At 44.1% G+C, this 25,124-nt stretch overlaps 1 protein-coding gene and 1 non-coding gene across 3 annotated transcripts in view; both read right to left on the bottom strand.

Moving 5' to 3' along the window:
- The window catches only part of Ints3 (integrator complex subunit 3), a 41,112-nt gene extending 20,770 nt beyond the window's left edge, over nucleotides 1-20,342 (bottom strand). For both annotated transcript variants that reach the window (XM_051199410.1, XM_051199409.1), the window contains exons 1-5: nucleotides 20,186-20,342; nucleotides 12,220-12,303; nucleotides 9,947-10,030; nucleotides 1,803-1,916; nucleotides 1,463-1,547 (exon numbers count right to left, since the gene is read on the bottom strand). In XM_051199410.1, the coding sequence (XP_051055367.1) occupies nucleotides 1,463-1,547; nucleotides 1,803-1,916; nucleotides 9,947-10,030; nucleotides 12,220-12,303; nucleotides 20,186-20,332 (514 nt within the window). In that variant the 5' untranslated portion in view covers nucleotides 20,333-20,342. The remainder of the gene's footprint in view (nucleotides 1-1,462; nucleotides 1,548-1,802; nucleotides 1,917-9,946; nucleotides 10,031-12,219; nucleotides 12,304-20,185) is intronic.
- LOC127233133 (U1 spliceosomal RNA) lies at nucleotides 15,837-16,000 on the bottom strand. The gene has a single exon (XR_007835440.1). It is a non-coding gene; the product is annotated as a U1 spliceosomal RNA (small nuclear RNA).
- Nucleotides 20,343-25,124: the final 4,782 nt, after the last annotated feature.

Raw genomic sequence — 25,124 nt, forward strand, 5'->3', positions numbered from 1 at the left:
ACCTTTCTCTCTTCTTTAGACCTTAAAGTTTTCCCCTTTGCCTTGAGAGAGAAAGGGAAAGACTGCTCTGCTCTAGAACCGCTACTTTACCAGAGCCGACATTTTTCTGTCCACCAGGAAATTCAGGGGAATGCTTTGTCCTTGAAAAGTAATGTCTGAGACAAACAGAAGCCCCAGTTGAAAAGCAAAGATGGTGTCTGGACTAGGGTCTAAGAGATGTGAGTAGCTGGCATGGCTGGCAGTCTACTGTCTGGATGTCAGGGTGGGATTCAGGATCCTGACAGGCTATGGGGGTTCTTTCTAAACACTAGTCTTTGGATCTTGCTACTGAACTTTCTGGAGCAGAATTAATATGCAGTGTTGCAAGACAAAAATATTGGGATGAGAAGTTGGGCCAGGAGTGTCAAACAGAAAAGGAAGTGCCAAGAAAGAGTAAAAATATACAGCACATCAATGCTACACACTGCCCTGGATCTCAGTGAAAAATTCCATGTTCACATAGTCACATCACAAAGATTAGGGGCCATACACACTAAGCAGGGATATCGGTGTTAGAGGAAACCCTAAAGAAAGGGCAAAGCACAGCCAGGTGTGATGGTGCATGCCTGTACCATCAGTTCCGAAGAAACTGACACAGGAGGATTGTGAATTTGAGGCCAGCCCAGGCCAGCAAGACTTTTTTCATTTAAAAAGGGGGACAGGAAGGGTGGAATGGAGCTAGGCATTATACATTTTAGTGGTAGAGCACTTGCCTAAACATGAGGCCTTAGGTTCAATTCTCACCACTATAGGAAACAAAACAAAAAAACAGGTACCAACAGGCAATGGTGAAGCGGAGCTACAGGGTCAGCCTCATTTTTATTTACTATTTATTTTATTAATACTTTGTTTCCTTTCTTCTTTTTAACAGGAAAACAAAATACAAGCGATCTCAAAAGCAGAAGGGATGGCGTGGGCAGACTTTTCCATATTCAATATTTCAGACAGATGTCACAGATGCCAAGATTAAAAAACCCTAAATGTCAGGGACTATTCTGTGACACTGTCACTCAGACTGGCCCCAGTTAGTTGCCAAAATTACTAGGGAGCCAGTGTTTAGAACAGAGGTGGAGCCAGGGAAAGCAGAAGGGCAGGGCAGAGCAAATGGCTTCCCTTGTTTTTCCCTTCCCCCTACTCCAGATCTAACATGCTCCACCACACAGTGGTAACTGGCTAACACAGGCCAAACACCTGGTCAGGTCTTAATTTAGCAGGAAAGAAATTGAGGCAAGATTCATTGATTCAAAAGCCCCCTGTGATTTTTCAATCCGTTTTTTCCCTGCAACATATGTGGCCAGAAGATATCTACATCAAGGTCCAAGAACCCATTAATTAAGTTCCCCAGGTACTCAAGCATCCTTCATTGCCTAGGCTTATCTCTGGGTTCCTTCCCTTTCTTCACAGGCTCTGCCAACAAGCTTACCTGCAATCTGCTTCATAAATGTCATGCAAACACCGTCAGCTCCCAGAACGCCACTCTTGACCAGTTCCCGAACCAACCACACCAACTAAAGGAGAGGAAAAGACACACAGAGCAGAGTTGTGAGTTTGAAAAGGGAGCTAACTCGTCACCTACAATTTAGGTGCATGTAACAGCTGCAGCCCACACCCTCTCCCTTATGAGGGCCCACCTCCAGCCTATGCCAATGAGCTCCTTTCCTTTCTTGTTTGGGGTAGGGGCCTGAACCCTTCCTTGTGCATGCTAAACATATGCTCTAACCCTGAGTTCCATTCTAGCCTTCCTCTCTCTTTTCTAGCCTTACCTGAGTACGACATGTATCTTGCAACTTCAAATACTTCTCCATAAGTATCTGGTTGATTTTATTCAGGACAATGTTCATACCATCACGACTCACCAGAGCCAAATCCCGGTAACACTGTGAGAAGTAAGGTTTGTGAGCAGCCAGTAAGCTAAGACCTTGACCCCAAAGTCACCCATGCAACTTCAACCCCCATCTCTTAAATAACAGCAGCAAGGTACCGAGTGGCAACAGAACACATTGCATTCTGAATTCTTTCTTCTACAGGGCTCCTCCATTCCAAACCCTCTGCTCTCCATACCCTCTGCTCTGCCTCTTGAGGTAGGGAAAGGACTAAAAGATTCTCTAATAAGGCAAGAGAGTCTGCTGGGCAAAGCTCCTAGTGCTGTCCCTGTCCCCCAACCTCCCTTTTCAGGAAGTGTCGTACTGTTTGATGCCACAGGCTGAGCAAACCCAGGTGGAAGCCATCTGCGTTCCATCTGCCAGTAAAAGGTCACTGAAAAATGGGTTTGGGTGAAAGTCAGAAAGAAAGCCAGAGGTTTTTAGACTTGCTGTAGCCTAGCCAGATGCAGCAAAGGGAATACTAAGCGACCAGGGTCTGGGAGAAAGAACAAAATAAAACTGCACTTTCTTAGCTTGATACAGTGGCACATGCCTATAACCCCAGCATTTGGAAATTAAGGGGGAGAAATCACAAGTTCAAGGCCCGACTGAGCCATAAAGTGAGACTCTTGTTTAAAACCAAAATCAAACATATCCTTGTTTGTTTGAGACAGAGCCTTACATTGTAGGTCAGGCTGTCCTGAAACTCATTATGTATGGCAATCCTCCTGTCTCAGCCTCCTGAGACTGCAGGTATGTGCTATTATAGCCACTCAAAGGTAGATGGAAGGGCACACTTTTTAAAAAGTATTTATTTTTATTTTATGTGAACTGGTGTTTTGCTTACATGTTATGTCTGTGTGAGGGCACAGGGTTGTCCAGAACTGGAATAACATAGCTGTGAGCCACCATGTGGGTGCTGGGAACTGAACCCAGGACCTCCGAAGAACAGCCAGTGCTCTTAACCTCTGAGCCATCTTTCCAGCCCCAGTGGTGCACAACTTTAATTCTAGCTCTCAGGAGATAGAGGCAGGTGAATCTCTGTGAAGCCAGCCTGGTCCACCTAATGAGTTCCAGGCCAGTCAGGACTACAAAGAGAAACCTTGTCTCAGGAAAACAAACAAACAAACAAACAAACCAAACCCCAAAATTTCTCTCTCTCTCTTTCCTTCCTTCCTTCCCTCCCTCCCTCTCTCTCTCTCTCTCTGCTTTGCTCTCTCTCTCTGTGTGTCTGTGCAGGTCATAGGAAAACTCTATGGAACCAATCCCTTCTACTGTCACTTACATTCTAGAGCCTGAACTCTGAACTTGTCTGAGATAGACAAGTTATCAGGCTTGTGTGGCAAGTGCTTTTGCCCACTCAGTCATCTTGCTGGTTCCCAAACATGAACTTTATTAGCTAAACATCTTTCTTCTTTTCTCCTGAATGCCAAGTACTGAAGGGGGATGAGGAGGGGTGTGGGGGAGCCCTTCAGCATCCTCAGCCCTGACGGGGATAAGGAAATGTAGACGCTTCAAGTTTCTTCTGAGTCATTGCTTGCCTTTTCCTTAGAGCTTTTCCTACCCTGCTTCTTCATCAATGAGGTCAGGCCTTAGGGAACCTCATTAGTTGCCTCCTGTACCTACCGAGTTCTATACTGTCATGGTCTCAGCCAAAGGGCAAAACTTCAGTATACAGCCTCTTAGATGGATAGAAACCTCAGAAGGCTGGTGCAGAGCATCAAGATTAACAATGACCCAGTGGTGGTGGTGGCACACACCTTTAATCCCAGCGCTTGGAAGGCAGAGGCATGTGGATGGATCTCAGTGAGTTCGAGGCCAGCCAGTGTTGCACAGAAAAACCTTGCCTCAAAACCAAAACAAAACAAAAAACAAAACAAAAACCTATCACCACCAAAGGATAACGATAAACTGGGGTGTGCCTGTAATTTCAGTACTTGGTCAGGAAGGAGGATCAGGAGTTCAAGGCCATCCTCAACTACACAGTAAGTTTGAGTACATTCTGAGTCACATGAGACCCAGCCAAGAAAGGAAGGGAAGGAGGGAGACAGAGAGAGAAGAAAAAATACATCATAATAGTGATACAGGGCCCTACTCCTACTCAAAAAGCTATTTGCACACCTGGAGTTCCAGGACCAACAGGCCACACAGAGAAATCATATCTCGAAAAACCAAAATCAAAACAACAGGTTCCATGCTTTTTTTGTGGGGTGTTTTGTTTCATTTTGTTTTGTCTTGGTGATTTTTTTTTTGTTTGTTTGATTTTCATTGTGTATGGGTTTTTTTGTTTTGTTTTTTTTGTTTGTTTGTTTATTTGTCTGTTTTCCAAGACGAAGTTTCTCATGCAGCAGCCCTAGCTGTCCTGGACCTCAATCTGTAGACTAGGCTGGCCCTGAACTCAGAGATCAGCCTGCCTCTTGTTTTTCAAGCTCTTAAAGGCATGCACCACCACTGCCCTACTTGTTTGTGTGTGTGTGTGTGTGTGTGTGTGTGTGTGTGTGTGTGTGTGTGTATGTGTATTTGAAACAGGGTCTCTCTCTATAGTCCTGGCTGGCCTCTAACTCATAGAGATCTACCTGTCTTTGCCTCCCAGCCATCATTTTTTTAGTTTGTTTTTATTTTAGAGAGAGAGAGCATGCAATCTTGCGCCCAGCAGTGGTATCATGTCTTTAATCCCAGTAGGGACATGTGGATCTGTCAATTCAATGTTAGCCTAGTTTTATAGAGTGAGTTCCAGGACAGCCAGAGGGCTGTTATACAGAGAAACCCTGTCTTGAAAGACAGAGAACACATAAAGTTAGGTGGATAGGGAGGTGGCGAGTACCTGGAAGGAGTTGGAGGAGGGGGAAGAAAAAAAAATCAAAAAACTCTTTGAAAGAAAAAATTAGCAACAATAATAATAGCTAACATTCGCTGACCTCATCACAAAGTTTGTCTACATGTTACTGCACTTGCTAAACCTAAAACCTCTTTGAAACAGGTGTTACTATTATCTGCGTTTGTTCAGGTGAGGAAGTAGGCACAGGAAGGGGGAGAGAGGTGAGGGAAGAACAGGACATGACAGGACAGGGGAGGGGGGAGAAGGGAGGGATAACATAGGTGATTGGAGAAAAACCAGCATTAAATCCAGGCAGTGACTCACATCTATAATCCCAGACCAGCCACAGATACAGTATGAGAGCCCAACACAAAAGAGACAGACCCAGGCAATCTAATTTCAAATTCCATATTTAATCACCTCACACAGCTCTGGAAATGAACTAAGGGAGACAAGACTGCCAGGGACAGAGGGAAGAATTATGACAGGCCTGAAGTTACATTTGTCAACTCTCTTGCTCTACACATTCTAAAGTGTGGCCCTGGGGACCAGCAGCTCTTTGGCCTTAGTGAGATGTAGGGCTCTAACAAGATTTGTTCTTATCACTCTTCTGCCTCTTCTGTCCTCAAGTCTAAAAGATCTGATGAAAACACCAAGAAATCCTTGATGTGACACAATTTTCTCCTACCAAAGGAGAATGTATCCTGTGACTCTGTCTAGGGTAGGGGGTAGATTGTGGAAAAGATTAAAAACAAAACAAAAACTACCATGAGGGAATAAGCATAAGACAGGGGACCTAGCTCTGCTGACGTGCCGGTCATCAACCTGGGAAAGTATATTGTGAAGGTTCCCCAAAGGTAAGTCACAGAATGTCCCAGAGGAAAAGGGAGTTAGAGGAAGGAAGAAAACCCAGGCTGAGCTAACCACATAAGAACCCTGTCTGCTCAAATGAAAGAACAGACACCAGAAATGTAGCACAGTCTCAGGACAGGGAAGGAGGGCGAGTTTTTCAGGTGGTATGAGGCCAGATGAAGAGCAGTGATACTGTCTGCCTAGTTCCAAGTTCCACTAGGGATATTTATCAGTTGTAACCAGTGATAACATGGCAGCTAGGTACCAGCAGTATCATATGCCCAACACTGCAGCTGCCCAACCTCTCTGTGCCAGTTTGCTGACTGCTTAGGAAGAGAAGCAGATGGGAGGGAAAACACAAACAAAACAGGGAGAACAGACAAGAACAGAGGATCTCAAATAAAAGAAAAGGGAAAGGGTGCTAGAGAGGCAGCTGCTAGCCTGACTCTGCTCACTACAGTGACAACAGCAGCATTTGGTCACACAGCTCCAGCCTTCTTCCAGGCCACCTGCAAGGAGAGCCTAAACCAAAAAAGGCCTAGGACTCAGTCTAGAACATTTGATGGAGAGAGACTTAGGCTAGAACCTGCCTGCAGAGTTGAGATCCCAGTTCAGCCACCGTTCATCACAGTAGCCCTTATTCCAGAAACTTAGTTCAGACACCAAACAGGAAGTAAGTAAATGCAAAGGCTATAGAGCATCCCAGAAGAGTTGCCAGAGGAAGGCGTAATTGGGACTAAGCCCACAGATGCCTACTGTACTCTCGGCCGATACCTTACCTGCACTCTGTTTTAAAAAACCATTATCTGTGTGTATGTACCATGCTGTGCATGCATAGGTCAGAGGACAACTTTCTGGAACCCTTTCCCCTTTGATTCTGGGGACCAAACTCAGGTCACCAGGTTTGCAAAGCAAACAAGTTTAGCTGTTAAGCCATCTTTCCAGTCACCTGTTTAACCCACCCTAGTCCACCTATTGACAAGTTCCTAAGAGTTGTTCCTAACTCCTGAGCTTGTTTCCTACCATTCCAGGCTGAGGAAGAACCCAACAGGGATTCTTTGCATTGCTTTGTAGCAGGTCCTGGAACTAGCTTTGTAGACCAAGCTGGCCTTGAACTCACAGAGATCTATCTGCCTGCCTCTGCTGGCATTTAAGGCATGCACCACCAATGCCCGCTCCCACCCAAGATTCTTGATTCAGTTTCCATAACTATCTTTACCATCCATACTTCATACCTCAATGCCTATGAGACTCAGGAACAAACAAACCTTAAGTCCACCCTGGATTTCTGCCCAAAGGCAGAATTAACCCCAAATATACTTAGAAAACAGTCCTCTTGACTGGGCAGTGGTGGTGCACACCTTTAATGCTAGCAGAGGCAGGAAGGTCTCAGTGACTTTGAGATTAGCCTGGTCTACAAAGAAAGTTCCAGGACAGCCAGAGCTGTTACACAGAGAAACCCTGTCTTGAAAAACAACAACAAAAAAAGCAAACAGTCCTCCTGTCCTCTTGCTTAAAGCTAAAGTCTAAGACAACACATTAAGATCAGTCCTTATCAGCAACTCCTGTCAGGAACTTAGAATGGGCAGACTTATCACTAACTCCTCCACCAGTCTGACCCAGTTCAAGTCTCCAATGACTCACTACCTGATAGGTCCTCCCTCATCTAAAACTATGCTCCTCCTAACTATAACATGCTTGCTTGCCTAAAGAGGTCTGAGCTAGGGACTCATAGGTCGAAGGTTTATTAGAAACCTTTAGCAATGAATGTGAACCTGATGCAGCTGTCTCAGTTTTGAAACCCAAAGGGAGATGGCTCAACTCCCTTGGGAGAGCAAGCCTGCCACAGCGCAAAAGGAATACAACATTCTAGCCCTTACTAGACTCTGGCCAAACTCATGGCACAACATACACTTACGATGTAGACCCCCGTGGCCTCTCATTGCCAAGCCAGGCAAGAAAACAGAGGCAGCAGACAAGGCCTGCTACCCACACAGAGGCTCACTGACTTATCCTGGCAGACTTAGATCTCACCTGAAACAATCTGTTCCAGAAGACAAGGCTAATTTGCATTGAGATGACATCAACTTCATTGTTTTGTCTGTTTGTTGTTGGTAAGGTCTTACTTGGTAATGCAGGCTGGCCTGGAGTTTCTTATTTCTTTATTTGTATGCATGTATGAGTTTATGTACACTATGTGTGTGCTCTCCCTTAGAGGCCAATAAGGGTTTCAGATTCCCTGGAACTGGAGTTACAGGCAGCTGTGAGCTGTGATAGGAATTCTGGGAACTGAAGCTGGATCTTCTGTAAGAGCAGTATATGCTGTTAACCACTGAGCCATCTCTCCAGCCATTTTTTTTTATCTTATTTATTTATTTATTTATTTATTTGTTTTGTTTTGAGGCAGAGTTTCTTTGTGTATCCCTGGCTGGCCTAGAATTTTTTACGTAGACCAGGCTGGCCTCAAATTCCCAGAGACCCGCTTGCCTCTGCCTCCTAAGTACTGGGAATAAAGGTATGTGCCACAATCTCCAAGTGGCTGCCTGTTTTGTTTTTTAAGAATTTTTATCTTTAAAGATTTACTTTTACTTATTTTCTTACTGTCTTGTTACTTGATATGTAGCTCTAACTGGCCTTGAACTCAAGGCAACCCACCCATCTTAACTTCCCAACTAGATCTTACAGGCATCTATCGACATACCCAGTTTTGTGGAGGGTCTCACACTTCTACAAAGCACTAGCACTGAACTACATCCAATCAGATTTTTTTTTTTTTAAAGATTTTATGTAGTATGTAATTGGTGTGTGTGTGTGTGTGTGTGTGTGTGTGTGTGTGTGTGTACGCGTGAGAGAGACAGAGACAGAGAGAGACAGAGAAAGAGAGAGAACTGGACACCTTTTGGGAGTCTGTCCTCTCCCTCTATCATAGGTTATGAGGATTAAACTCAGGTCATCAGGCCTAAGTGGCAAGTACATCTACCAGCTGAGTCATCTTACTGGCCCTTAAACCAGATTTTAATTATAATACCTATAACATAAAGAGGAAATAAAATCAGAGCCCTCAATTTTCTAACTTAGTCTTTGCCAGAATGTCTTTAAAACCAGTGAGCCCATATTACTGCTCACCATCACCAAATCAATGTCATCATTTATTTCTAAAAATTCAGTGTGAGATGAAATTGCAGCACTTGAGAGGCTGAGGGAAGGAATTCTAGGTCAGCCTGAAACATGCCTCAAATGGAGAAAGAAGAGAAAGGTTAAAAAAAGCACAAACAGAATTCTACCTAACAAAGTTCAAAATGGCTAGTCTTTCTGGGAAAGCAAGACTATGTGGAGAAATGCTGTCCTAGCCCTTCATTTTCATGGGCTCCCCAAGCTGGCATCAGAGAAGCACAAACACAGCAGGCTCCCACATCCACAAATACTTCACTGATATAAGCATCTCTGTCAGGGTACCAGGAGCATCCTGTCTGTATCCCTTAGAATGCATTTCCTTTGCTTATCACTGAACAAATGACAACAGAGCTAAGTTCCAAAGCACCTCATGGAAGAACTGCAGACTAGAGGGAGGGAGAAAGTTACAAAAGCCATACAGGTTTCAGACACATGAAATGAGATAGATCAATTAACAGAGCAGAACACAACAGTAGGCAAAGAGCACATGTGTTTCTTTCCACACCAGCTGTGCTCAGTGAAAGGACAAGAACCAAAACCCCTCATTGTCAGATGGTTCCAGCCAGATTTAAACTGGCTCATTATGTCAAGACTCAAAAGATACAAAGTTGCTGGAAAGTGGCTATCTGGAGAAAGGAAAGATTTAATTTTGTAAAAAGAAGAGAATCCAGAGAAACTATCCTGACTAGTACTGAGCCTCATGGAAGCCTCTTCTGTTTATGAAAAGGCCAGACTGGTTTCCGGAAACACTCATTAGGAAGTCAGACGCCACTGCACTCCACTATTTTCTTAATCATTACACTAACTTATTTAATCTAAAGGTTACATGTTACAATTTTAAGCCTGTTTCCTATCTGTTCTTCTGGGTAAGAACTCTCACGGGCTTGGCTGTCCTTTACCTCTTCCATCCCCCCAAATTAAACTGTCAACCTTTGAGCTTCGTGTTTTACACCTGACACAACATTCATGTTATACTTAATTCTCCTGGCTGCTTTGTCTTGCCTTACAGCTTTAGAACCTGGGGATAGAAAGGACTTCAGCCAGAGACTCATGAATTCACGGAGAATAAGAAGTGACTTGAGATCACATTTGGAGAACAAAGTGATTCAGCTCTTGTCAAGAGTGTGATACAACTCCAGATAAAGGGTAAAGGTCCCACCATAGATTCCTAAGGATCCAGGGAAGAAAGCAAGCACCTTACCTTCTGGGCTTGGGCAGGTTCAGTGAGGACAAGAGTAAACAGGCCTAGGCAGATCTCCTCATGCTGGGGGGGCCCTTTGCATACCTGGGAGGTAAGAGAGAAAGAACAGTTAGTTATCACTCACACATAGAAGTGCAAGCACAATTTCTCCTAGAATTCTTGGGACTCTTGAATAACATGTAAATGGGGGAAATCAACTCTCAAATGATGATTTCCTTCTCTTAAAAGGAATGAGGCACCTACTTCAGGAGGTAAGAAAAGGGAAAATTTTACTGCTTTCTCTGACCACCTAAAGCTAGAGCCAGAAAATACAAGAATGCTAATGGTGGGAAAAGCACAGGGATTGTGAGGTCCTGCAGTGGAGACATATCCACACCAGTTGTGACCACAAGCAACCTTAGGACCTCTGAGACTTCATTTGCAAGTAATACCTAAATATTTCCTCTATAAGATTCCTCTAATTTTTAAGTATTACTTATTTTAAATTTATTAAAACCTTATTTTTAGTTAACATAGAAAGTTAAAGGATTCACTACAGTATTTTCACACATACTTCATTATTTAATTTTTTTAGTATTACCTTATATGTATATGTGTATAATACATATGTGAGTTGTATGCATATGTTCAAGGAGGCCCAGGGTAGATGCTGGGTATCTTCCTCACTTAAACTCTACCTTTAGCTTTTGAAATAGGGCTTCTCACTAAACCTGGAGCTCATGGATTTGGCTACGCTAGCCAGCCAACGAGCTACAGGGATCCAGCTGTCCCTACCACATCTCACTCCTAGGCTATGGTTACCTGCATGCACAGCCACTCTTTTAAGAGGTTACCAGGGACCCAAATTCAGGCCTCAATGGCTACTCAGCACACACTTTACTGCCTGAGCCATCAACCTACCTACATTACCTAAATTCTTCATTACTTAATTAATTTCTGTGGTGTGTCACAGTATGGCTATGGAGGTCACAGGACAACTTGTAGTAGTTGATTCTCCCTTCTTCTATGTGGGTCTCAAGGACTGAACTTGGGCAGTCAACTTGAAAGCAGACATCCTTACCCAGTGAGCCATCTTGTCAATTGCTATTATAGAAATCCCTTATATGTACCATTTAAAATTATTTTAACTACACAGACTAGTAGAAATTTAAAAGATAAAATGTATGTACAAATGTTCTGCAAAGAAATATAAAACAAGCATTTGTTTATTTAATAATGTGTGTGTATGCATGTGTGTGCGTGTGCGTGCACGTGCGCGCGCGCGCGCACACACACATACACAGGATGTTGCTTGTGGAGGTTAGAGGATAACTTGCTAGACTGACTTCTCACCTTCCACCATGTGGGCCCCAGGGAACAAACACACTGTCATATTATCTATTGAGCCATATTGTTGGTCCCATGACTTAATATTTTTTTCAACCTTGGAAAAAATTTTTGTCAGGTATGGTGGCACATGCCCTTACTTTTAGAAACAGGTTTTCCTCTGTGTAGCTCTGGCTCATTCACAAAGATTCTACTGCCTCTGCCTCCCCAACCCCTGAGTGCTGGAACTAAAAAGTGTACCACCACTACCTGGGTTTTTTAGCACTAGAGAAACAGATACAAGCAGATCTCTGTAAGTTCAGCCAGCACAATCTATACATAAAGTTCCAGGTCAGCCAGGGCTCATACCAGGTCTAAATAAATACAAGTTTATAAATTGTCAAAGAAAGTCAGAGGACAACTCTTGGGAGTCAGTCCTTTCTTGCTGTACTATGGAAACCAAGAATGAGAACTCAAGGCTGTAGGGACTGTGTGCAAACCCTTTGACCTACTGAGCCACCTGGCCAGCCAATAACTGAGCTTTTAAGTTGTTATATAAAACAGGCAAAATGGCACAAGGTTATGGATACAACACCTGGGAAACTGAGGCAGAAGGACCTTGAGTATGATGCTAGCCCGGACTCTATATTAATTTCAAGGGTAATATGCATCACATACTAAGATGTGGGCTCAGAAAAAAGATAAGAAATAGACTTAGCCAGGCGGGGGTGGCACATGCCTTTAATCCCAGCACTTATGAGGCAGAGGCAGGAGGACCTCTGTGAGTTCGAGGCCAGCTTGATCTACAGAGTGAGTTACAGGACAGGCTCTACAGAGAAACCCTGTCTTGAAAAACAAACAAATAACCAAAACAAACAAAAACCACTCTAATAATAAGAGTAAAACTTCTGTCTCAACCTCAGAAGCTTCCCCAAGTAGAATGGATGTAAGGAGGACATGGTACTTACATATGCGTTGAGGGCATCATTGGCTTCTCTCTCAGAGACACCTGTTGTCATCGATGTCACAATACTCATACATCTTTCCAACCTCTGGGGTGGGGAGGAATGGGAAGAAATGGAGAATATGTCATAACACTGCCTATGCAGTACTTTTGGCCTCAAAACATTTTAAAACTTCAAGCTTAGTCACCCTTCTACTGTGCTTTAAAAAGAAAGAAAAAAAGAAAAGACTGCAAGTAGAATGGCCACTAACAAATGTGGGACGAGCAGCAGCAATAGCAGCTGATTCTGGCCAATAGCAACCATGTGTACTATAGCTAGAAGGTAACACCTTCAGGAAGGGTGGTCATAAAACTCACAATGCCAACTACCTTCACAGGAAAACTACAAACGGAATACAGCATGGAGGATGTCATCAAAGCCACAGTAAGGCAAAATGACACCATTTGCCTCTGACACTAGAAAAGTCGGGTGTAGTGGCGCCCACTGTAGCCCCAGATAATTAGGAGCCTGGGATGGAAGGATTACTTGAACCCAGGAGGCAGAACCATGTAACACAGTATGGTCAGAGTCTGTCCAGAAATAAATGGACAAACATGAAGGCACACACATGTTATCTGGGCACTCTAGAAGCTGAGGCAGGGGGATTTTGAGTTCAAAGTCAGCCTAGGCTGCATAGTAAAACTTTGCATAATTTTTCTTTAAATTTTAAATACAAAGTTAAAACTAAAAAAACTAAGAATCTCAACAGTTAAGCATAAGATATAGATCTTACTTTCATTTCTGACATGAGCACACTAACTTTATATAAAGAATTTTTTAAGATACAATCCCAGTACTCAGGAGGCAAAGGTAGGTAGATCTCTATGAGTTCAAGGCCAGCCTAATCGGTAAGTTCCAGGACAGCCAAGGGCTACATAATGAGATACTGTCTCAAAAGAAAAAGAAAACAGATAGATATGAAGTACTGAGTAAATCAAGGAATTACTATTATGTTTTATAAGTTAAAATTAAGAAGTAAGAAAAGGGGAGAGAGAGATGGTCCAGCAGTTAAGAGTACTTGTTGCTCTTGTGGAGGACCCAGGCTGGACTTTCACCATGGACATGGTGACTCTCAACTGTGCTAACTCCAGTTCCAGAAGATTCTATGCAAGTGCACAGACAGACATAAGGACAAAACACCCATATGGGAGAACTGGCTCAGTGGTTGAAAGCACTGGCTGCTAGCCAGGCGGTGGTGGTGTACGCCTTTAATCTTAGTAATTGGGAGGTAGAGGCAGGTGGATCTCTGTGAGTTTAAGATCAGCCTGGTCTAAAGAGCGAGTTCCAGGACAGCTAGTTTTTACAGATAAACCCTGTCTCGAAAAATCAAAACCAACCAACCAAACAAAAAACAATCCTAACATATTTGAAGCTTTGTGCTTGAGACCTAGTACTGCAAAAATAAAAACCAATCCATAATAATAACAATGACCCTGCTGGCAACATTTTGAGGCAATGGCAAATAAGTACAATGTGAAAGGTACGAGCAGAAAACCAAACGTGCTTCTCCTTTGACCATCATCCAGAGGTTATCTGTGTCCACCTGGTGAGAGCCCAAAGTGATGGGACTGAAGAGCCGGCTCAGCAGTTTAGCAAACTGGCTGCTCTTGGTGAGGACAAAGGCTCAGTTCCCAGTACCTACATAGTGCAGACAGTCATGAAGGCAAAACACACACATGAAGTAAAAATAAATCTTAAGTTCCAGGATAACCTGTTCTATAAAGTGAGACCCTGACTCAAAAGCAAAATAATAATAATCAGTCTTTTGTTGTGTTGTTGTTGCTTTTGGTTTTTTTGAGACAGGTTTTCTGTGTAGTCTTAGCTGTCCTGGAACTCACACTATGTAGACAAGGCTGGCCTTGAACTCACAGATCCACTTGTCTCTGCCTCCTGAGTGCTGGGATTAACAGTGTTAACCACCATGCACAGCAATAATAATAAATCTTAAAAAAAAAAAAAAAAAAAAAAAAGTTTAAGGTAGCAGAAGGTAGATTTGTGTTGTGAGAGGAGGCTCTAATGGGTCTACAACCTTAACCCCAAACCACCCAAAAGCTGCTTGGGTGTGACATTTACAACTTTACCTCCAACAGGAGGTCTAGCTTCAAATTAGAGCAGATGAGCAGGTTCAGCCTTAATAAATAGCAAATGCATACTTGTGAAAAGGAACTGTGTGAACACATGAAAGCTGAGCTGCGACTCTCATGACCTGTGAGTTCTGGGAGCCATTATCACCTATCTTAGCTCCTGTATAAAAAGGTGTGGGAAGGAAAACCTGAGGCTGGGTTTTCTTTCTTTTAAAACCTTGTCCCTTTCTACTGAAGACATAGGACTGGAGAGTGACCTATTCCAATGACTAGGTCTCGCTGGCACTCTGTATCCAGCCTAAGTTAACTGGCCGCTTCAGAGTGAAAAGGTAAACAAGCAGCAGTACCCTAAAACTCTACACAGTGTTCACATCAAAGAAAGCAGCATCTTTGCTGAGAACCATCTCAGAGGAAAGCCAAGCAGAAGGCAGACAACAGAGGCCCCCTGGAAGCAAGTGTGGCCAGAACTGGTCCTGAGATTCATTTTAGCTAAGTTATTTAGCCTCTGCAAACTCTTGCTTGTTTGTTTGTTTTTTGGGGGGAGGCAACAAGAAAGAACAAGAAGAATGAGAGATTACCCATGTATCACAAGGCTGCACCATGCACAGTCTGAGCTAATTAGAATCTGTACACCGGTGAAGCTCAGCAGTTGCACAAATATAACCCTTGTAAGTCACGCTTATTTACTTGTATGTGGGGTGTGTGTGGGCACAGTATCTGGACCAGAAGACAGCTCATGGGAGTCAGGAGTCTTCCACCATTAGGTGGTCGTGGTTGGCAGCAAGTAACTTTACTCCCTATCAGCCATCTTGCCGACTTTCCTGGAATGTCCTTAAAGGTTCCTGAAAACTAAACACCCCACCCCCCCACCCCGAGAGCCACAGGACATGGATAAATTCCCAACTAGTGAAAGGCTTCTTCTCTTATTTTTGTCTTTAAGAGAGCATAGGAAAGGCTGGGGAGTGGCGTTGCACACTTTTATCCCAGCACTGGGGAGGCAGAGGCAGGTGGATCATAGAGTATGAGGCTAGCCTGGTCCACAGAGCAAGTCTCAGAACAACCAGGGTTAAAAGAGAAACCCTAGTTTAAACACACACACACACACACACACACACACACACACACACACACACACACACACACCAGAGAGAGAGAGAGCATAGGAAAAGAAAGGGAGGAGGAGGCCTGACTAATGGACTCAGAATCAGAGTCTGCAAATCCTGCTCCAAGATTCTATGAGCTAAGTATCTTGGTGTAGTTTAACATTCATGAGGCTCAGGGTTGAGTAAAGTTTCTCTAGGCTCCTCCCCAATGTTCTAAACTCTGATCAGAGGCCTGAGTCAACATTATGGGACGATGCCCAGTCAAGAAGTGTGACCTCTTGAAACAGGGAGGCTCTATGAAGGATGTACAAAGTAGAGTTCAGAATTTGAATGAGTGGACAAATACAATGAGAAAAGATACGTAAGGACATTCTTTTTTTTTTTTTTTTCCTTTCAGGGGAGAGCTCTAATGCAGTCCCCCACTACCACAAATTATACAGTAGAGTTTCCTGCATTTGGGGAAATGGCAGGGGTCAGCACACCCCAAGTGCAATGGATAAGCCTAGGCCTGAGGAAACCACCTTTGTGATCATGGTATCTTCCCTGCCAGGTATGTACAGATAACAGAAGTACAGAAGAAACACCTTTTTCTGGATAGAAAAGGTACTTATCTAAAACATATCTATAACCTCAGCATTTGGGAAGTGGAGGCAGAAAGATCAGGAGTTCAAAGCCAGCCTACCTAAAACAAACCAAAGACAAACAAAAAAGAAATAATCAGGAATCATTCAGAATGACAAAAGAATCACTTTCCTCAGCTGGGTATGGTGGCACACACGCCTTTAATTTCAGTATTCAGGAGGCAGAGACAGAGGCAGGGGGATCTCTTGAGTTTGAGGCCAGCCTGAGCTACAGAGTTCCAGGATAGCCAGGGCTACACAGAGAAACCTTGTCTCAAAAAAACAAAACAAAAAAGGTTCATTCTCCTCAAAGTCCACAGGAAAGCAGATGTGTAATTGGGTAACAGTACCCTTTCCCTGAAATCTCTGAAGGTCCTCAGGAAAGATGAAATCACACACACAGCTGCCAGAAATTGCTGGCAGGATGGCTCTGTTCAGAATAAGCTCTCTATGACAGCACCTCAGAGAGCTGAGTAAATATTTATCATCTCCAGGAGCTCTGGAACTCATTTTTCTTGTACTGAAACTACCTGACAACAACAGTGGATGGCATGGGGATGTGTGTGTGTGGTGGGGGAGCCTTCCAGCTTCTCAGTATATATCTGAAGCGGGAAGACAGAAATTAGAAATGCAAATCATAAGAACCCTCTAAGCACCCCATTTCCTCTCCCTGTGAATATACACCCTTATAGGAGGAGGGCAGCCTTGAAACACCCATTCTACTGTCTTCAGAAAAGGGAAATGTGATCCAAGAACCTACCAATAAGAAGTGATTGACCATGTTGGGTTCCAAGCATAGCCAGCCTTGCCTATTGCTGTATCAGAGAGAAGATGGACACTGGTATCCTCTGAGAGACCTAGGGCAAACACCTTGCAGATTTCAAGGAATTCCTATGTTCTAAAATCAAGAATATGTGAAATTACAATTTAAGGGGAAAAAATTAAAAATAACTCAAAGGTCATCTCTTGGAAATTTCTCAGAGAGGTTGAGTTATCTCTTAGAGTAAATATGGTGGGAACACATGTCTATCTTGCCAGACATAATTCTGAGACCTATCTTAAAGATATTCTGATTTCTTTGGGCCACAGTTCCTGCTTTTGGCCTGACTTCAAAGTGACTGGTTCTTCCCTGACAAAGGGATATCCAGGACTGTGAAGCCTCATGAGACTAGGAACTACATGTTCTAAACTCCTCCAATCTCTGGCACTATTTTTATCTCATTCACTCCCCAAATTAGGATGGAGATGGGCAAGAATACTTCAGTCTTCAAAGGGAGGAACAAGGCCAAAGAGAAGAAAGGATACAACAAACACTCCCCAGGGTAGAAGAGTCACAGCCCCTGCCCAGGATGATCCTGAGGAGTGCATCCAGCTCCAAGACTGTAAGGGGCCTTTGCTAATTATATTCAAATATGTCCACATCTTCACTACCCTCATCTATTTTTTCAGGACTTCTTGGGCCATGATACCATGTCCTTAGGATAAACTTCTGGGTGGCACACCTTACATCCTTCTCCTATTTTCCAATCAGACTCAACTCACTTGAATCACACAGTGTCAAAGAGCTGACCTATTTTCCTGGGCCACTGGTGGGCCGATGATGGAAAATTACCAAGTAGTGAGCAGAGGTCAGTTGGTCAACAACAGGTGTTTATAGCTTCTGTGAGCAAAGATCTGTAGGGAGGCACAGAGGAAGAAGAGGCCAGCAAGCCTGGCCCTCAGACTCAATGGCCTGGCCAGGATAACAGAGCCACACCCATGGGGGGAAGGCTAGTGTAGCAAGACTTTCTGGAAAATTAAGATGCAAAGGACAAAGGGCAAAGTAAAATATGGAGTTTGAGGAACAAACAAACCCTTAGGAAGCTGATTAAGTTCATTCTCAGAGTCTAAGAAGGCAAGAACATAAAGGCTTCCTCTCCCATGATCTAACCAGTCATATCACTTACTGTCCAGAAAAGGTTGCTGTACAAGAGTCCTGGAGGAATCTGGGTGAGATCAACAGACTGTTATCCAACCTTGAAATCCTTTCCCTTGCATCTGCTCTGATGGAGTGATCAATGGTGGTCTGTCACCTGTGACTTTCTATCCCCCTAAAGCTCCAGTGCTGGAATGCCATGCTCAATACTTGACAATCAAAATGGTCACAGTAAGTTCCAGACCCAGCCACCCAGCCAGGCAGTGGTGGTGCACACCTTTAGTCCCAGCACTCGGGAGGCAGAGGGAGGAGGATCTCTGTGAGTTCAAGGCCAGCCTGGTCTACAGAGCGAGTTCCAGGACAGCCAGGGCTACACAGAGAAACCCTGTCTTGAAAAACCAAAAGTCAAAAGAAAGGAAGGAAAACCCAGGGAGGACTACATATTCCCATATTATCTGAAAAAATAAAACAGGTCCAGGGAGAGACTCAGCAGACGAAGAAGCTTGCAGTGCAAGCACGGCAAACAAACGGGAGAGAGAACCAACTTCCCCTGACTTCTACACCCACATTTCAGCATGCACACCCCCGACACACACACTTTTTAACTGAATCAGGAAAATACAAAAAAATGAAAAGCCCAAAATGTAGCAGAGGATGGTAATTAGCAGGGCATGGTGACACAGGCTGGCCTTGAACCTACAATCATCTTGCCTCAGCCTCTTTGGAGTGCTGGAATTACAAACCTGAGCAACCATGCTTGGTTTAGAAGTAATGTTTACATTCCTAATCATACCTATCTTAGTTGATTAAAAAAAAAAAAAAACAGAAATAACAAACTTTTTCTAAATGCCCACAGAACTATACAGTGAAAGTATAACTCACTTCGGGCAGACATCTGCTGGTGGATAAGCCACAAAGTTCCTATGAGGCCACTTTGATTCAAGTTCACCTCTTTTTTCTGAGACAGGGTCTGTCTATGATAGTTCTGGCTGTCCTAAAGCTTGTGTAGACCAGGCTGACCTTGAACTCAGAGATCTTCCTCTTTGCCTCCAGTGCCAGGGCCATGAAGTTCACTTTTTGTTCCATATCTTGTGACCTAACATATTTTCTTTTTTTTCTGTCTTTCTGTTTCTGGAGGCACGATCTTGTTAATGATGCCCCAGCTAGCCTAGAACTCACCACACAAACACACACACACACACACACACACACACACACACACACACACTCACACACACACCTTCCTGATTCTATCTTTCAAATGCTAGGATTCCAGGCATGAACCACCATACCCGGCAATCTCACATTTTTTAGCTCTGAGTTTACCCTGCCCACTCTGGCATCTGGTAAAGTAATACACTGCAGTGTCAGGGAAACAGCCTGTGGACAGGGCCTGTTCATTTCCCCCTCCTATCGATGGATACACACTGAATTGAATGCATTAGGCTTTACAAACAGTTCAGCAATCATGCCCTCAGCTCAGTCACACTTCCTAAGTAAGTCTTCCTGTGTGTAAGCAGTAGAAGGGGTTACACTGATCATCTCATTTTAGTCAAGGCCAGGGTGAGAACAAGTAAGGTAAAGGGAGGGGGACATGACTTCTCATTCGTGTTCTTGCTCTCTCCTTTTTTTGTGTGTACTCGATGGTTCTGAAGAAAACAATCCCCTACATCCGGGCTCACCCCACAGCTATGGCTGAATGTACCAAACTAGATACTACTTACTTGTAAGTCTTCACTCACTCTAAATGCCCGGTTAAAATCACTGACAACTGTCTGTATCCACACACAGTCAATGATACCATCTAAGAAGAGGGGCCAAGTCTGTAGGAAGTTGCCAATCCTCAGACACCTGCCTGTAAACACATATATACTTTTCAACTTAACACACTCAAATAGGGTGGATATTTTACATAGCTATTGGTGTGTATGTGGGAAGGAATGAAAATAATTTGGGTAAATATGGATGCTACATCCCTTCTGTAACCAACGCCCCTCACACCCATTTTCATAACAGCGGCAGTTGTTACTAGGGCAACCTGTCCAGGAAATTGACCCACACTTCTTCCTCCAGAAGCAGGAAGCCAGAGCAATATTTCTGCCTTGGAAAAAACTTGAAGGCCTCTTCTCCCCACCCCCACCCTGTATCCGCTCAAGCATCCCTCCTCAACCCAATTCCTTAACTCCCTTCCCCACCCCCCACACCTACCTCCTCTAACTCATCCTTGGCATCCAAACTGGTTGAAAGTAGCAGCCTCCCCCCTCCTGGGGCTCCTGCTCCCGCTCCTCCTCCTCCACCTCCCGCTGCTCCTGATGCAGCAGCTGCTACGGTCCCCTTTCCCTTCTGTAACTCCATGGCTGCAGCCAGGAGACCGGAAGAGGTCAAGGGAGTGGACGAGTGTTAAGTCCTAGAAATGGAGAACACTGGCTTGCCAAGGACGAGGAGCAAGAGGAACAAGTGGGAAGGAGGCCACAGGCCCGGCTTTCCGCACTCTTGCCTCCTCTCCTGCGGAGTGGGAAGGCGCGGGTTCTCTAGAGGCTTCCCTGTGGAGTGGCGGTGCAGGGGCAAAGCCTTAGCGCACAAGTACGGTGGACTAAGGGTCTGTGTCCTGCAGGGAGGTGAGAAAGGCTGCCACCCTTGCAGAAGTGGAGCGGGAACCCTCTGGCTTCTTATCCTGAAAGGAGGGGAAACCCTAAGTTTGCCTCTCGGCGTGTAGGAAGGAATCCTGGCCCTGAAGTGGGGGTGGGAAACCTTCCTGGCGGGGTTGGGAAACGCGGTTCCTTGGAATCCGGCCCCTAGCGGGTGAGGATGCGGCAGGAGCGCTATGGGAGGACCAGCTTCTCCCCACACCACACAGAGGCGGCCATGGTGGAAGGGCGGGGGAGGCTGAGAGCGCCCGAGCGGGCAGAGTCGTCGCCGGCGCCGGAAGTGAGCAGTCGCGGTCCCGGGCGTCCGCCAATAGCGGCTTCCGCGGTGGCGCCAGGTCTCTAAGGAGTAAGCCGCCGCCGACGGACTGGCCTTTTCCCGGGCTGCCAATTGTAGGGAGAAGAATTGAGCCTGCTCTGATGGGCAACAAGTGTGCCCTATCGCATCCTTCCTCTGCATCAGGAGGCGGGACGGGAGGTACGGAGTAGGTGCGAGTGCTGGGCGATCCGGAAAAAGCCGGGCTGCGCCTGCGCGCACCAACACGCATGCGCGACGTTTCCCTCTTGCCCCACTCCCTACAGGTGTTCGGAACGTTGTCCTTGGGTAGGCTCGGAGACAGGGCACCCACCCCCTAAAAGGCTGTGCGGAGGGGAAGAGCGGAGGAACCCCCAACCCTTAAGCAGTTCCATAGCAAACGCCCTCACGGTCTGAAGCTGCTTCCTCAACTGCGAGTGCTACACGCAGCCAAGTGTGTGAACTCTTGGTGTGCAATTAGCAGTAAGACTTTGAAAACAAAAAAAGTGGGTTGATCCACTATTGCAAACCAAATAATTAGAATCGCGCCCGCGCTAGCTTTAAGACAATGTACTAAATGATGGCACCGCTTCGTCCTTTGAGGCCCAGGGACTGACTAACGTCACTTGTATTTAAATACACAATTCATGTGTTATTGAATGTTATTGTTTGTTGCGATCATAGCAGAGCTTGATTGTATGATAGTCCATTTCTTCCTTATTTTAATGTGCGTCTCAATAGAACCTTTCACTTTTTTTTTTTTTAGGAATATGAACCCATTGCTGTATACAGTTCCAAGTCGAGCATGGTGTATATGCCTGCAATCCCAACACTTGGGAGGCTGAGCCATCCAATGTATGTTTCCCTCCCCTCCCCCGTCCTTAAGTATAATTCTTCTGTATTACTCTCCTGGACTGGCTGATCTCCAAATACACTTCCGACACTTATTACTCTTCAATCCTCCTGCGTATGCTTTGGATTCCTTCTAAGTGTGAGGGGTTGTTTTAGCCTCTGAAATACAAACAAGTCATTACAATAGAGTTATGTACTTGGGACAATATATTAGATGAAAAGGGGGAAAAAGGATGTACACTGCTTCATTGTAAGCGCCCATTTGTTTGAAGTGTTCTGGGTTTGTTTGTTTTTCAGCACTGAAGATTGATCCTAGGAATTCAAACTAGGCAAATGCTCTGCAGTGAGCTTCCCAACCCCTTTTGAACTTTTAAAAATTCATTTATTGGTTTTCTGAGACACTTGCTTCTCAAAGTGTAGGTAAGGATGACTTTGAATTCCTGATCCTCCTGCATCAGCCTCCCAAGAGTTAGGACTGCAGGTGTACACAACTGACTGCCTTGTAACTTTGTTAAATAAGCTCTATATAGAAGTTAGTGGTATAGCTGGAATTGGAGGTGGGGTGCTTGCCTTCCATCTGCAAAGCTGTACTCAATCCTCAGCACCCTCAAATGAATAATAAGCACCATGCAGATATTTTAAAGGTGTATACTTTTGGTTTTTCCTTTTTTTATTTAAATTTAAAACAAGGTTGTTTTACATGTTAATCCTGTTCCCTCAGAGATCCAACTACTTCTGCCTCCTAAATGCTGGGATTAAAGGTGTGCACCATCACCAAGGTGTGTATTTTAAAAAAGAGAGAGGTTAAATAAAAACTAAACAAAAACTCCTGTCTGAGTTAAAAAGGTTTTTATTTTATTTTTTTTAAATTTATTTATTATTTTTTGGGTTTTTTTGAGACAGGGTTTCTTAGTTAACGGCTCTGACTGTCCTGAAACTCACTCTTTAGACCAGGATGTTCTTGAATTCACTGAGATCTGCCTGCCTCTGCCTCCCGAGTATGGGCATTAAAGGTGTGTGCCACGAGCACCTGGCCTTTTTTTTTCCTAATGTGCATTTGTTGTTTTGCTTGTATGAATGTGAAGGTGTCAGATCACCTGGAACTGGAGTTACAGATAGTTGTGAGCTGCCATGTGGGTATTAGGTGCTGAAAATGGAATTCCAGTCCACTGGAAGAACAGCCAATACTCTTAACTGCTAAGCCATCTTTCCAACCCTTAAAAAGACTTATCGGTCCAGAGACCTACAAGGATGACCCCAAATAACAATCTAAGCAACAGTGGAAAATCTACCTTAAATGCCCTTCTCTGATAGTGAGATTGCCCTGAATGTGGGTCTCTGTTAGAAGGCCTGGGCAGTCTAAGGGACCTCTGACAGTAGAACCAGGATGTATCCCTGGTGCACAAAAGGACTTTGGGAGCACATTCCCCATGGAGGGATACTCCCTTAACCTAGAGGCAGAAGGGAGGGCCTAGTTCCTACTCCAAATGACTTGACAGATTTTGTTGATCCCTCCTGGAAGGTATCACCCTCCTTGTGGAGTGGGGAAGGGGGGATGGGATGGGAGAGTGGTTGGAGGGGGAATGGGAAGAAGGGAGAGAGGGAGGGAGAGGAAACTGGGATCCATATGTAAATAAGAAAAAATAAATAAAAAAATTTTTAAAGATTTTTATTGGAATTCCCCTTCTCTATGCTTGGGTAAGGAAATAAACTATAATTCTTATATACATATTAATTAAAACAACTGACATTGTCAAAGGCTTACTGAGTAAATTATAGAATAGCCTGAGCTGTAACAGGGCCCTCTGTCCTTAGCACAACTGACTCCATGATGGAAGTGCCATCCAGGCTGTAAATTTAGCAAGCTGAAAATCAAAATGAAAACAAAGATCTAACCCATCAAAGTCCATAGAGTTATGGGAAAGTCTCCAAATGTACTAGCCTTGCTTCTTGGTTTCTGTAGTTCTGCCTCTGGCTAATTGTTCTTGTTAACTGAAGTGTGTCAGCCCAGGTCATGATTTTTGTGCTTAAAAAGCTCACCCTAAGAAATGCTCAATGCTATGCTGGGATGTTGAACACCTATGTAGTTGCCTGATGACTGATAAAGACTTTCTACTGACTTAAATCCATGTTGGAGCCAGACAGTGGTGACTCAAGTGACCTTGTCTCATAAAACAATAAAAATTAAAGGTTGGGGGGGATGCTGGAGAGGTGGCTCAGTGGAAAAATTGCTTGTACTGGAAATGCGAAAATAGGACTTTGGGTCTCCAGAGCCCATGTAAAAGCCAGGTAGAAGAGTGCTGGCCATCTGTAACCCCAGCACACAGGAGGCAAAGGCAGGTGTAGCTCTGTGAGTTCAAAGCCAACTTGGTCTCTATATCAAGTTCCAGGACAGCCAGGGCTACACAGAGAAACCCTGTCTCACAAATATATATATATATATATATATGTATATATATATATATATATATATATATATATTTTTTTTTTTTAAAGTAAAATAAAAATAAAAAAGCCAAACAAACAGACACAAATTGAATGGTTATTAGTGCCCTTTTTAGTTTTATATATATATGGGGTTTTGTGTGTGTGTGTGTGTGTGTGTGTGTGAATGCCTGAGCATGTGTTGCAGTCAACCTTGGGGATAGCCATGTGTATTTATCATTGTTGTTCCTTGTTTTGTTTTTTATCTTGGGTTTTTGTTTTGTTGGGACCCAGGACTTGCTGATTAGGCTAGGATGGCTGACCAGCAGGCCCCAGGGTCTTATCTGCCTCTCCCTCTCTGGCACTGGCATTACAAGCTTGTTACCATGCCTGGGTTTAACATGGTACTAGGGAACACAGTCGGACACTCACTCATGCATAGCCATAGCAGTCAGCTGAGCTCTCCCTCCCACCATTTGTTCATTTATTGATTGAGTTTTTGTTGTTGTTTTGTTTTGATAGAGTCTCACTCTGTAGCCCTGACTGACCTTGAACACATGGCAATCCTCCTGCCTTAGCCTCCTAAATACTTGGATTACAACATGAACTCTCATGCCCTACCAGCTCTGCTTGGTGCTTTTAATGAAAATAAATGTGTGCCCTGCCCCTGCTAATTTGTTTGTTGCTGATTTATCTCACAGAATAAAATTATTGAAATGCCAGAACAGAAAGAGAAAAATTGAAACTTCCTTACAAGCACAGTTGCACAACATTAGGCCTGACATTTGTCCTTTCTTTCTTCCCAGATTCAATGAATGATTGACCTCTTGACCTTTTTCAAAAGAAAGATTTTCTCTTATTTTTATTTTTGGTTGAGTGTGTGACTGTGTGTGTGTGTGTGTGTGTGTGTACACATATATAATTGTAGTGC

This window comes from Phodopus roborovskii, unplaced genomic scaffold, assembly GCF_943737965.1.
Source record: "Phodopus roborovskii unplaced genomic scaffold, PHOROB, whole genome shotgun sequence".
NCBI classification, from domain to species: domain Eukaryota; kingdom Metazoa; phylum Chordata; class Mammalia; order Rodentia; family Cricetidae; genus Phodopus; species Phodopus roborovskii.